The sequence below is a fragment of the Aptenodytes patagonicus genome, chromosome 11 (genome assembly GCF_965638725.1).
Source record: "Aptenodytes patagonicus chromosome 11, bAptPat1.pri.cur, whole genome shotgun sequence".
Lineage (NCBI taxonomy): Eukaryota > Metazoa > Chordata > Aves > Sphenisciformes > Spheniscidae > Aptenodytes > Aptenodytes patagonicus.
Window position 1 is genome coordinate 16287167 of NC_134959.1, and position 14090 is coordinate 16301256.

The 14090-nt window shown below is 45.4% G+C and overlaps 1 protein-coding gene across 3 annotated transcripts in view; it reads right to left on the bottom strand.

The window, feature by feature from the left end:
- The window catches only part of ZNF423 (zinc finger protein 423), a 236507-nt gene extending 225786 nt beyond the window's left edge, over window positions 1-10721 (bottom strand). For all 3 annotated transcript variants that reach the window (XM_076349270.1, XM_076349271.1, XM_076349269.1), the window contains exon 1: window positions 10643-10721. In XM_076349270.1, coding sequence (XP_076205385.1) covers window positions 10643-10682 — 40 coding nt within the window. In that variant the 5' untranslated portion in view covers window positions 10683-10721. The remainder of the gene's footprint in view (window positions 1-10642) is intronic.
- Window positions 10722-14090: the final 3369 nt, after the last annotated feature.

Below are 14090 nucleotides of genomic sequence, written 5' to 3' on the forward strand. Positions count from 1 at the left end.
CATTTTGAATACAGACCCACTGGCAAGGAGGAAAAATCATAGCAGAGATACCAAATGCATATTTCCATAAAGAGGTCTTTGGGTGAATTCCTGGTCCATGTCAAAGCGCCCTGCAAACCCTCGTGGGAGATCTGCCTGCCTGCCACTAACAGCCCCGCCACTGAAGCGGCATCTTTCTGCCAATTGCAGGGGGGTTTTGTCCCCCGAGGTCTCTGGAGCAGCAGCTCCGGCTGCAGCCAGGGACACCCAGCTGCGCAGCCTGGCAGCTCTGCAGGCAGGGCTCTGCAGGCAGGGCCCGGCAGCTCCCCGCTCTGCAGCGCCCCTCGGTGCGCTGGAAACCAGTCACACCACAGCTCTGCCAAGCATCTCTCAGGGTGGTTTTTTTTCAGACCCTCACCTTTAAGTTCAGGTTTATTACTGAACTTACTTATATCAAGAAGAATAAAAACAGAAGCTTTCTGTTGAGTGTTTATTTAAGATCAAAAATAGTAATAAAAATAAACTAAATGGGAGCTTTAAAACAAATCTCCCCTATCTGTTATCAAGCAGGAAAGAAATTAGGAAAGAAAACACCCTTGAAATGAAGGGAATCAAATCAGTGGACTCATACACGAGCATTAGGCGAGACTCAATACAAGATCCGAAGACAAGCACTCACAGTTTCATTTTAAAATGGCTTATAATATATTGTACCGTACTCCTAAAGGATGCTCAGCATTAGACTGAAAGTAATCCTTTGTCTTTAAAGAAAAAAAATCATCTCAAGGTAACAACTTTCTCACCCAGAGTTGCCTACTACATTCCCCACAAAGTATCACTGCCAGAAACACACCATTTTTGCCATATAAATCTAGCATAAACATAAATAAGGTGCAATTCACACACAGCCCTCCTTCTCTACTTCTCCATCCCAGTATTTTCAATACTCTGCCACATCCCACATGCCCTCTGGGGGAACAGTCTGGTCAGTAAAAGCAAAGAAATTATGAAGGGCAAGGCATGCCATTTTCCTAGAAATAAAGGAGGCCACAAATTACCTGTCTGAAATGCATCCACAGAATTCAGCAATAAATAATATACAAGCTTGGCATTACTATGTAATCCAGTATATCTTTACTCATGTGAGTAATCTAATGAAGCAAGAGAAATTTGAGTAAGAGCTTGAATAAGTAAATTAAAGCAAAGCTGCATTTACCTACCAAGCAAAATAGCCAGAAGGCTGCTGCTTTTTTCAGAGCAGAAGGCAGGTTTGTGCATCAGAAAAACTTCCTTGCATTTTGCAACCACGTTAGTTGGTCTAACAAAAGACACCACCTATTCCTCTAGACCTTCTCTTTCATGTACACGTGAACACACATCATATATTATATGTATTTGCGTGCATTCACATAAGTAGTGTTGAAAGCCTACTTTTTCCAGTTACCACCCTGACCTCCTCTTCCCTCCAAAACCCTGAGCAATTAGGAGTCCTCACAGGCCAAGTTCAGATGCTGCCATGATCGTAAAATAGTTGAAACTTCCAGAATTAATGACTGCAATCACAGTTGTCCTCAAATTTCTCTATATTAAACAGAAAACAACCTGTAAACCACAACGAATAACACTCCTCCAGACAGGAAAGCACTGTCACTGTCTATTAAGAGCAGAAAAGCTACTTTGTTTAGGTGTTTTACACTTCCAGTGTTTTCTTTTCCACTTATGCTTCATCATACCCTTTTCCATGGAGTTGGAGTCACTTTTCAGATCTGTTCCTTCTCTCAGTCTTTAAACTAAAAGTTAAAAATAATATAGATGCAGCTCCAGGTAAGTAAACCTCTGTGCCAAAACTTTGCATCTAATCATCAGGCACCCTCCATACTCAAATGCCAACAACAGATTTCCTAGTTTCCCTACTTTATTTCCATCTTTCTCTGTTTAGCAATTCTGCTTCCCCAAGTATTAAGTTCATCCTTCTACCATGTGTTTTTCTCTACCTCTTATTAGTTTTCCAATTTTGGGGACAGGATGCAGAATCACAGTCAATTTTGCTCACATAAACCTGTACCTGCTTACATTAACAGATGTTAAACACAACCCGGGTCTCTTGGGTTTCCCGCAGTGCCATTGGGGTGCTCCCACAGGACTGCTGCATCCTCTGCACCTTGAACCTTCCCAGTGCTCTCCTAGAAATCCCCCCAGCAGCAATCTCACAGAGCCAGCAGAAGAAGCAGGAGATGCTCTCTGCAGCGTTGGATGCCAAGTGACTATTCCCATCAAATCTCTCTGCTTCTTTTGTTCTTTCAATTGCAACACAAGAAATGAGAATAAAATTCCATCCCCACTAAGGTCAGGAAGAAACACCACCACCAAAACAAGACACACGTTTCACCCCACAGCTGATACAAGCCTAGGGCTACTCACAGTCCTCCAACAGGAATCTTGATTAATACCAGTAGTTCTCCAGCAGATTCAGGAAGCTTGGACTTAGACTGTTGGCTTACATTTAAACATCCAATCCAGCTCCAATTAGCATCAAGGGGAAAAACTGCACTCACCCTAAAAACTGCAAAAGTAGGTCCTACATGCTTACCCAGTGAAGAGCTTCATCTCTGCATTACACCAAACACCCTCTTTTCAAAGGGCACAGCAAGTCTGTCTTTATTAACATTATCTTCATTACCACTCAGTTCACCACCATGTGAAGCAAGTTCCAGCAATCACCAGGTGGCGGCTTGGCTAACCTGCCTCAGTGGTAACCCAGAAAAAACCTCATCTCAGCCAGGTGAGGATCACCAAGAAATGAGCAGAGCTGCTAATTTAAGTACCAGTCCTGTTGAAGGCTGCCTGGAGCCTCACCCCTATCTCTAAATTACCCGTAGGCAAATGCTACCTAAACCCAGTAACAGCTTTTGTGAGTCCAATTGATTGAGTGGTTAAACTTGTACAGTCAGCAGACAACCAAGGGAGGCATATATTTTAATGGTAGATGTGGAAACAAAGGAATTTTGATTAGCCTTGGGACTGGAGGGGGTAAAAATACTGGTTTAGGATTTTCCCAGGATATACATATTAAGAACTTGTCTTTTTGCCCTCTGTGTAATTTTTTTTAATATTTGGAAAGCAGAATTAGGCCACATTTGACCAAACCTCTAGAGCCTGGCAGGAACCAACAGCGACTGGAGCACAGCGACTTGTTAACTCTTGTACTTTTACTCATAACAGGATTTCACTAGTGAGCAACGCATTTTCTGTAGCGCTATCAGAGGCTTAAACAAACCGTTTCTCTACAAGCAGGGACCTTTCCCTCTGCTTTGCTTTAAAACCCGAATGCATTGTTTACTTTCTCTAATATGAACTGGAAATAACTTCTGCATAAAGAAACTCCAACTGTTACACTTCTGAAGCAGCCTTCGTTATCAGTACCAGACTCAAGGAGAACACAACTGCGGGTGATGCTACAAAGAGAGCCGAGATCAACCCCACTAGAAATTGCCCAGGAGAACACGCAGGTAGGGTGGGTTTAAATGAGACCACGACTGAGATTATTTCACCCCCGGCATACCCAAGTGAGCCCTTCACGTCTCCTGAGTGGCCTTTATCCAGCAAAGGAAACACTCCTCTGCCACAAAGGCTGCCTTACATTTGTACTTGCCACTCCACTGCGGTAGCAATAAGTCCTTTACTGTTTGTTCAGCTCTTGAAAGTCCTGTAAAGCATTCACCTGTCACACTGCACAAACTGAGCCCTTTGAAATGAAAATCTAAAAGTAAATGTGTTAGTCAACAGCTGCTGCTGCAACAAGCGTGCCCGACACCAGTGCAAGCCTTCAGGCAGGTAATTCACTTCAACACGAGACTGGCAAACAACAGTATGTTTTATTTAATTAGGATGAACAGAAGAGATAAACCTCACAGCAGGGCGGGTAATGACAACATTTCAAAAATAATTCATGCCCAGGTAACAAAAGGGCAAATTTCAATTACATAAAAAGCTAAAAAGTTGACTTAATACATCCAAGGGGGAAAAGAAAAAAATTAATAATTGTACTGCATATGATTAACAAGTGGCATTTACAAGCTCCGCAAATTGGTCTTTCTGTTGCCTAATCTGTGGCTAGAAAGGAAAAGGTTTTCTTTCTAAGCAAATGCAAACAATATAATGAAGCTACTTATCGCTAGATTCAGATGGGTATTGCAGTGCTATCCGAAATAAGTCATACAGTGAAAAGCTAATGCCATACACCAATTCACTGTACCGCAACGAGATTTGTGAGCCCGTTCCGAACGGCATCACCCAGTTTCCAACCCCATCAGGTCCCTTTGTTTGCATTTTAGAAAACAAACCATTGCAAGAGGTCGAAGCTCGAGCCTTCTGTAGCTGGAAATGTCACAAGAGACCATTTAGTCTTTGCACATCCTTCTACTCCCTAGAATAAAGCGACTCCGATATACCACCATAATTCACTGCTGCACATATATATACATCTAGGTGTTGTCAAGAAGATGTAGTACTTAAAACTCGCATCACCTTATTTGTCTAAGAGAACAAGGAACCAGCTTCTCTGCATTTACTAATGGACATCAGGAAAGAACATGCACAAGAATCTACTTCTGGGCTCTAAAAGTATGTTGAATAAATGCACGTACTACAGAGAGCTCGGAGCTGGTCCTCACTTGGCTCCAGCTCCCACCCGCACCCTCCAAGTCCGCATCCACCAACACACGCGTCAGAACCAGACCCTCCCCTCCACCACCATTTGTCAGTCAAGATTTAGCAGGAGTCTGTAATAGGTTTTATATTATTAGTATTTCATTACTCCAGTGCATTTACTAGGATACAAGGGAACATAATAGCCATCCTTTTTCAGAGGCATTTAGGAATACTGATGGAGTGATGAGGGGTTGATGTAGGCATTTTTATAAGACAGTTCAGTTATTGTGGGTAATTAATAATCTTTTGTTTAAGAGAATATTATAATACATGAAGAAATTTATTATCGTTTAGAGATTGCAGGCTAACGCATGAGATGAAGAGATTATTTCTTTTTTTTTTTAAATGTGGTTTTCATTTTTCGAATGTTGTAATGAACTAAAACTGATTTCACAAATTGGAATTGGGAGGGAAGATATAAATTAACTAGTTCAGTAAAAATAACCAAGTAAACAATTAAGAGCGCATTTATCAAAATAGAAGTAAATATTAATTCTACAGTATGAGAAAGTATCGTCATTCACAGAGCCAGCAGGTGAGGTAGGTTTCTTAAAACATTTACTATGAAAACTGATCATTGGGTGCCACCCCAAGCACTTGGCTTAGTTAATTTAACCAGGCTGAAACCACTTACCCAGGTTTAACCTAAAAGTTAATTTGGCACCAAACAAGAGATAAAACCAAGCCAAAGCCCTGTCTATGATAAGACAATTTGTATTTACACAAGCTTAACGCATCTACAAAACATCATTTTTATATCTGATTCAGAGGATGGCATGAACATCTGCTTTCACTTCAAGACATTAATTTTCAATTATTGAAGAAAAACAAAATAAATCCTGACAAATTACTGGTAACTGTGGAATCTTTTGTTACTCTTATTAGTTTATAATAGTAATTTAGAAATCCTACAATTAACGTCCTAACAAGAGCTCTCTGATTATTTTTTTGCACGTGTCATCTGAAGCAATTCAGCAATGAATGATGTTCTTTAACTTGCACTGATTGTACACAAATATTTTTGAAGAAAAAAATAGGAGGCGTTCTCCGAGAGCCACTACCATTACATGGTAGTTGTTTTTCACCAATGGCTTTAGACGTAGCATCACTAAAAATATGAGATTTCTATTTTCTCCCCGTTCATATTCAAACCTTTTGCATTACCCTTCCCACTCTTTTCAATTTTTGGCCAAGTTTATTCTTTATATTCGCTGAGACCAATGGGAACAGGCCACAATTAAAAGGTGTTTGCACACAGGCAGGAGTTTCAATCAGTAAAACCAGTTAAATACCACCCAGATCCTGTCCAGGAAAGCATACCGGAGGGAGAGAAAGGCAGGAAAATGGGACTTGTGGAGTTCAGGGGAGAACGCTGCTAGGCTTGTAGCAAAATACACAGGCAAAAATTAAAAACTGCAGGCTAATCCCTGAAGGCAGTCCTCGGTATACTGCACGGATTCAAACGCTCTCAGGGCACCAGCCCCACAATGAAACACCAACATCTCCAATTATTCCTAATCCCCCAAAAGCTAGACTTGATAAAGAACAATCAAGAGCGTAATCTTATTTGATATGAGTTTTATCAATTTTAGCTGCTGCTTTCACTGTATCAATAATATTCCACCGAAACTTGAATGAACTGTAAAATTAAAGGATAATCGCACAAGTCTCTTGTATTTGGCAATTATGATTATACTTGTCAAAATTTAATTTGTACAATGTACTGTTCCAGTACCTTCAGGTTCTTCTCTATCAACTGGGAAAAAAGGAAAATTATATCTTTAAGACAAGTATGAAAGACATTGTTACTTCCACAGTCAACTCTGTAACTGAGCTCCAACATTGTATAATTGACTTTGCAAGCAGAACAACAGCAATATAACAAAGAAAATGTCAGTGTTTTCACAGCGCTAATCTATAGCACTAGGAGGGCCTCCTGCTGTCAGCCAGAGCTGACAATACAATAGCTTTCAAAGGGATATTACCATCACGCTTTTATTCTTGACATCAATCAAGACAAAGAGAATCCTTTTCACAAGACATTCAAAATCAAACCTTTGTATGAGCAGATAGGTAAAACAGCATTCCTTTAAGGAAGATCATTCATAGCAATCAACTAATTGGAACTCAGCAAATGGTTGAAGTATTTTTATTTACTTTGCAGATAACGAAGTAGCAAGGAACCCCCCTTTTCTCTTCTTGACTGACACAAATGAGGCAGGTAGGGTGTGACTCAAAAGTTTCTATCAGCATTTTTTGCCAACTGAAAGCAAAAAAATATGACAGCAATTCTGCAACTTCAAGTAGGATAACAAATCTAGACTTAATTAGTGCATTCTTTTGCAAAACAGTTTGATTACTGACTAGCACGTTTATGCACAAAATACCCTTGCAAGCTGACACCAATTTGCAGAACTGTCAAATTCAGCAACCAAAGTGCATCAGATGCTTAAAACCTTGTGCCAACGCGAGCCCAGTCCCCACAAACTGCAGTCACGTAATTCCTCAATTACAATTACATGGGACTGGAAACCTACGAGTTACTGTTACCAGCATCTCAGCACTTTACAGAACGGCTTCCAAAGGCCCCAGGTTGTAGCATGAGAAGCTACAGTGTAATCAACAGGAATGATGAACGCCTGCCTTCCTCATCCCCCACAGCGCATTGGGTGCCAGCCGCTCCCCGGAGCTGGCAGCACAGACCAAACTTTTAAGGACACTGGTGTTGACATCACTCCCCATCACTTGTAATGGGGGACAGACAGTGTGTTTTGATGCTCACAACTGTGTTATGGTTCTGGGGTTCAAGACCACGTGGTTTTAATGACACTGAGTAAGGTACGACTCTTCCTTACAAACAACGGATAAAGCCTTCAGCAGATGAGGTTACTGGCAGCAGGGCAAAAGAAGGGTCTGTGCCGAGGAAAATTACTTTCATGGGCTTTGTCTGTGATGTGAAGTAAAGCTTAAGAACAGGCCAGTGGTTTACTCCATCACTGCTACCACCACACTGTCACTGAAGCATTTACTCTGTAAGCCAACAAAGACTCAGTCCCTCCTACTTTTACTCCATCCTCATCGATCTGAAACAACCTTCCTTTAAGCCAAGTAGAACTTTGTCCCCAACCACCAGCTACGAGGTTAATATCTTCAAGTTTGCACAAACTAATGGTCGAAACAAATCAGCGTATTGTATTGCAAATCATAAATCCCACATCAGGGGAAAGTCCACGGCTACTGCTGGAGTTACAGCTGCAGGAATTACTGCAAGTTTCTGCCAGGCTAAACCTGAGACCTGATAATACAGCACAGGGGCCACATGACCTGCAGCTTTGCTGGCATCCAGATTTGGTTTGCAATCACTTCATTTTAAATAACATGCATCTAAGAGTTGTCAACATTTGATACTTCTGTCAAAGTCGGTCACTTCTTTAATGTCAGACAGCATTGCTCCCAGTTAACGTGCAGTCAGCTTGCCTTTTGCATGCAGAATAATCCCTTTCATCACAGGCACACACTGATTCTATTTTAGTGCGTAATCTTTCTGAATGAAAAAGGATGCACAAATCTCAGTAGTGGTTAATAAATAGTGAAGCTGCTATACAAAGTGAAATAAATATATGGAAAAGAGAAAAACAGTAAATTATTTTAAGTCCTAAATGCTACACATATATCCACATAATTTATGCTTGTTTTCTTCTCAGTTGAATTGGGAAACCTGTGACCTCAGAGTGCCTTTATTTATTACATCTCAATTATTTCCATGGAAACGTGTACTGTGGCAATCTACTGGGTTGCCAGCTCCCTAGACCACAAAATGTATATGATGGACTTTTTAAAAGCGGATGATACAGATGAATGTAAGGAAAGGAAGAAATTCTTTATCCTACATACATGTATGAGTTGCCTCCTATTATCCAAAATTTCACCCAGATTCAGCTCATTCCTTAGACTCCCTGTTACTCAGCTCATGCTAAGACCTGTAATTTACAGCCAGTTTATGCTGAAGCTGAAAACATGGGGTTTTGTGCCTAGAGACTACAGAAATATTTAGAATCTTTAAAAACTGGGCTTCACCCAGCTCAGTGTTGCAAAGACCTTCTAGATATTTCTACATTACAGGGATAATGTTTCTTAGCTATGACTTGCCAGTAAGTTACCTGCTTTGATTCATAAAAATGCTTTTGTCAATAGTGATCAGTTCTGTATTAGAATTAGGGTCAAAATTTCATTATAAAGTATCAACCCCTTACAAGAGAGATTGCCGCCTAAAAAGTAATGAGGTAGAAAACAAATAACTAATAAATGGTAAATATCTAATGTTATTACGGCATGAGATGTCAATGTTTACTAACTGAGCTTCTAGAGCAAACACGGTTTTCAGTGGCATAGAACTATTTCCTGAACGTTAAATGTGACACTTTAGCACAGAAAATTATTTGAAAGTCCAGAGGCCTGGCCACTAAACATGATCCCCTCATCCGGGGGAAGTCATGACCCGAGGCCTGCACCACTGTTCTCAAACTGCGATCCTTTTAGTTTCAAACAACGTATTTCAGAGCATCCCCTAGAAATAGCTCTAGCTCTGCCCTTTCTTCTGCCCACAGACTGTAACATTCATCTACCAATTACCGAAGTAGCTCCTTTAGCAGAGATTGTCCGGGATTGCGGAGGGTCACAACGCCACGCTGCAAACCTGCCCCACAGCACAATGCTAAAAGGTACTGTTAGTCTGGGGGGAAAATGATTAAGGGTTTTGTATAAAGATGAAGGACTTACTTTACAAAAACTTCATAAACATTTGAAGCATGTATGACTTACATTGCAATCGTCTGTTAAACAGTGGATATTTCACAAATAACATAAAATGGCCCTGGATGGGGTTTCAATTCGTTCTTTAGCTGGTCGATTAACTGCATGCTAATTTTGTCCACCCACAAGTTATTTAATTACGAACGCTTTAGACTTTTTGTTTCATCTTTTGGGCATCCGAAGTTATGATCCTTTTGTGCTTCTACAACAAAGCCCCCAGACCACTGAGTTTGCGACTTCTGCTTTGTGCAGAGGACAATAAAACCTTACCCAACATCAGCTAACCTCCTCGTGGCTGGGAGCGAAAGGCTCCTGAAATCACGCCTTCCCATCTCGCACCAATTCACTTAAAAGTCAAAAAGCTGGCAAAGCGTGCAATACGGCGCTGGGCTGGTCCCGGCCCTCCCTTTACGTTTCGCCAGCAGCTGTTTTCTTATGGAGGTAAACAGGAGGTTTTAAACACCCCTTCGCTGTGGATGGTGAAGAATACGCGAAGTTTGATGTTTAACCTTTATTAATGCAGCTCTTGCTAAATTTGGCTATTGTTTCTTCAAGCCCAAGCAAGTTTTCAACCCTTACCTATCAAATCGGTTTTAATTCTCCCCTTCTTTCACCACCCTTACGCGCATTGGATAGCGGGAGGAAACAGACGGCGCTACTATTCCCAATCATAAAGAAACATTAATTTCAAGCTAACCGGCTAAAACACGAGTGTGCTCCATTCCTTCCCTTCCCCGGCCCGCTGATGCGCCACCGCACCCGAGCATCCCCGCGAAACTTTCCTCCCTCCCCGCCTCAACGATGCTACCGGCTTCTTTCATCAATTATCGCGACACGTGTCGCCAGCGAGTCTCGGCCGGCACGGCGGTACACACACACACACACCCCCCCACAACCGGAACGGACGGCGGGCGGGCGGGCTCCCCACGCGGGGCATCCGCCCCGCGTGGGGAGCCCGCCCGCCCGCCGTCCGTTTTCGGGGGGGGGGGGGGGGGCTCCGCCACCACCGGCCCGTATCGGGGGGCGATTTGCAATCCCCGCCAAGCCGGGACCCGGCCCTGATTGGCCGCGTCGCGGCGGCGGAGGCGGCGGCGGCGGCTGCCCGGAGCCGGGCGGCGGGGGCCGGCGGAGGATGCCTTACCTTTCACCGAGCGGGGCTTGGCTTGCTTCCTCCTGGACATGTCCGGGCGCCGTGGCTCGTCCTCCTCCTCCTCGTCTTCCTCCCGTCCCTGCCTTCCCTTCCTCTCCCTGCTGTCTCTCTCTCTCCCCCCCCCCCCTTCCAAACTTTGCGAGGCGAAGCGGCAGCAGCAGCAGAGGGATCGATTATTTGATTTTCTCACTTCTTTTGCCTGTTGCAATGCGGCAAGTTCAACTCCTCTTTCCACCCCCTCGGGCACCTTCTCCCCGGGGAAAAAAAAATAAAAAAAAATAAAATCACAGGCGCAACAGTTGCGGTATTTTTTTTCCTTTGTGTTTTTTTTTTTTCTTCCTCCCCCCCCCCCCCCCCCCCCCTTGGATGTGCAAATACTACCGACGCAAAGCGAGCCCGGCCCGCGCCCCCACCCGCCTTTTTGTTCTCTTTAAAGTTTGCAGGCGCCCTGCGGCTCTCAGTCCGGCTCGCACTTTCGGAATAATAATAATAAAAAAAAAAAAGCAAAAAAAAAAGCAGAGCCCTGCGCGGGGTCCCTGGGTTTGGGGTGGGGGAGGGCGCGCGGGGAGAATTAAGTGTCTAAACCCACGACGAGCACCGGCCCCGGCAATTCGGGGCACTCCGGGGGTGCGACCTTGTTGCGATTTTCCTAAATCCTCCCCCGGCCGCGCTCGGCCCCCTCCCTCCCTCTCTGCCCGCTCGCCCCCGGCTGCCTCTCCCTTCCTCGCCCCCGCCGCTGGCCGGGGAGGGCGACGAGTCCTTTTTTATGCTGGCCGCGGGGGCCGAGGGGCGGCCGCCCCGTGTCCCCGGCGCGGCGCGGCCGGCCGTGCGCGGCGCGGAGCTGGGCGGGCGGGCGGGTGGGCTCCCCGCGGCCGGCCGCGCTCGCCGCCGCCTTCTCCTGCACGCACGCACTTCGCGGAACAAGGTAAGTGCTTCTTTGCATCGATGCCGGGGCCGCTAGCTGCCTCCATGGGTTATTCGCTGGAAGGTGGCACCGCTCCTGCCTTCATTGCTGCCGCTGCTGCCGCTGCTGCCCTGGGTTTTTATTTTCTTTAGCTCTCGCCAGCCTCCCTCTCTTTTCTTTGTCCTGGCTCCTTTTCCTCCTCCTGATCTTGCTGCTGGGGCTGCAGTGCAGACACACATAATAAAGCCAGGCTTGGCTGGAAATGTAGCTGAGTCCCAGCAGGAGGATGTGAGGAGTGGAGTCCCGGCGGGGGAGCGCTCTGATCCCGTAGGGAGCCCCGCGCAGCCTGCGCCGATCAGACGGAGAGAGAGCCAACAGCACCGAGCCATGGACGGCCCGGGAAATACAGCGGCCGCCCGCAAAACGCGGACCGCCGCCGCGGACCGGACTCGCCGCCGCCGCGCGGAGCGGCGCGGAGCGGCGCGGAACCGCGCGGTGCCGCCCCCCCGGCCCCCTCCCCCCGCCCCGCCCGGCCGGCGGTGGCTCCGCGGCCGGTCCCGCAGCGCGCAGCCCCCCGCGGTGGCGGGTCGAGTTGCCTTCGATCGGCATCGGGGGGGCGGCGAAATCTCCCCCGAATGCGAACGGCTCAGCGGCCGCGGGAAAAGTTCGGGGGGGGGGGGGGGGTATCTCCCCCACCCCCCTTCTGCCGCTCGGCTGCTTCTGGAGAGCTGGAAGGGAAGATTTATTTACTTTGCCTTTCCCAACGTGTTAAATTTAGCAGGAGCTGGAGTCGCCTGCGCGCCTCTGCTGGGAAGGTTTCTTCTAGAAAAATCCTAAGTGCTTTAAACTTGTTACCCCACGGAGCACTCGGTGCCAAGTTATGAATGAAACTGCTCAAGATAAACGCTCGAAGAGTTTCTTCTCCCACTTAGACGGGGCTTGTTCGTATCACACAGTCTTTACTGCTTTGTAGGAAGGAGGCACTGCTAACATTTCGTTTACCGTACCCTGACCAGCGCGCGAGGAACCGCATCTCCAAGCATCCTCTCACCTGCACATGATGGGCCCCTGCCACCGTGAGAGCCCAGGCGATTGTACATCCAGGCATCAAAAGAGAAGGTGTCTCTAATGGAAGGAATCTGGGGGTTTTATTTGCAGGTACTGTGAAAATAGCCCTGGCCAGAAGGGTCCCGATCTGGCCGCCTGGGCCAGGCCCCCAGGCAGCAGGAAGGGTGCAGCGCTCTGCTCGGCCTGCGTAGGCTCGGATCAGACAGAGGGATGCGGGGGGCTGTGTGAAGGCACCGCTTTCCTGCTAATGATCTTCACCTGGAAAATATCTTCCTCTTTTCTTTTCTATTTTTCCCTCACACCAAAAGGAACCCAACAACTCAGGAACACGTTTGCTGTTTGTCGAGTGAATTCAGTACAGAACTCCGAAGATTTTTCTTAACGGAACAGCATCGCATTTGAATGTATGTTTAGTGGTGATTTTCTGGTTTCTTAAGGTTTAACAGAAACTATCAGGTTTATTAATGTTTACAGGTCCCTCCTACTGTATGACTCCAGTTTACCACCATAGACTGGACATATAGTAAAAAATGTTTCTTATAACACCGCTCTAATCAAGATATAATTCCGCCACATCACTGCACTAAGTATCAAATTGGGGGTTCAGAAAGGCTAACCTGGGACAAAGGTGGATTGTTAAAGAGCCCGTGGCCCCGATTCTGATCCTAATAAAAAACAGGGATAACTCTAGTCAACAGAGATTCACCGCTACAAAAGCCGATGTGATACCAGTTTCTATAAAGACATAAGCAGGGTTGACAAGGAAAAAAAAAAATGTTCTTTTGTGATATTGATACACTGAAAAATCTAACCGGGATTGTTGGTAAATTTGGTCAGCGTGACCCTAGATTCATATCCGTTCAGCATCAGAGTCGGATCAGGAACTGAATTACTTCTGTAGCCTTGTCTTATTGGAGAGGCTTAATCCCCAGGCTATCAAATTGTTTCTGTTCTCTCACTGGCCCAATGAATATTTAATTATTCTTACAAAGCAGAACAGCTTCAGCAGGACAGATTCTCATCCCAGAATGTGCCAGTGGTTGGGCACTCTCAGAGGAGTTGAGAGACCCAAATTCAAATCCCCGTGCAATCAGGCAAAGAGGGGATTTCAACCTTAGTTTTACACATTCCACTTGGCAAGTAATTCCCAAGCCCTGTTCCCACCCTGAGCCCCTTTGCCATCCAGCCCTCTGCCCCCACATTTTCTATTCTTTTTTAAAAATAATTTTAAATGCCACAATTAAAATGAACCATTTATACAACTTTTCCCCCTTTTTTCAATTCACTAAGAAATCTATAAATTTTCTTTTTTTTTTTTTTTTTTTTTTTTACTTTTTCTCTTGCCGGAGGGCCAATGAGAAGGTGTATTTGCAAGCCCCTACCTGGTTCGGAGCAGCTGCTGGCAAGGCGTGGAGCCCCGGTCTGAGCATCCCGAACCTCTCCCATGAAAACGGTTCAAGTTCACTC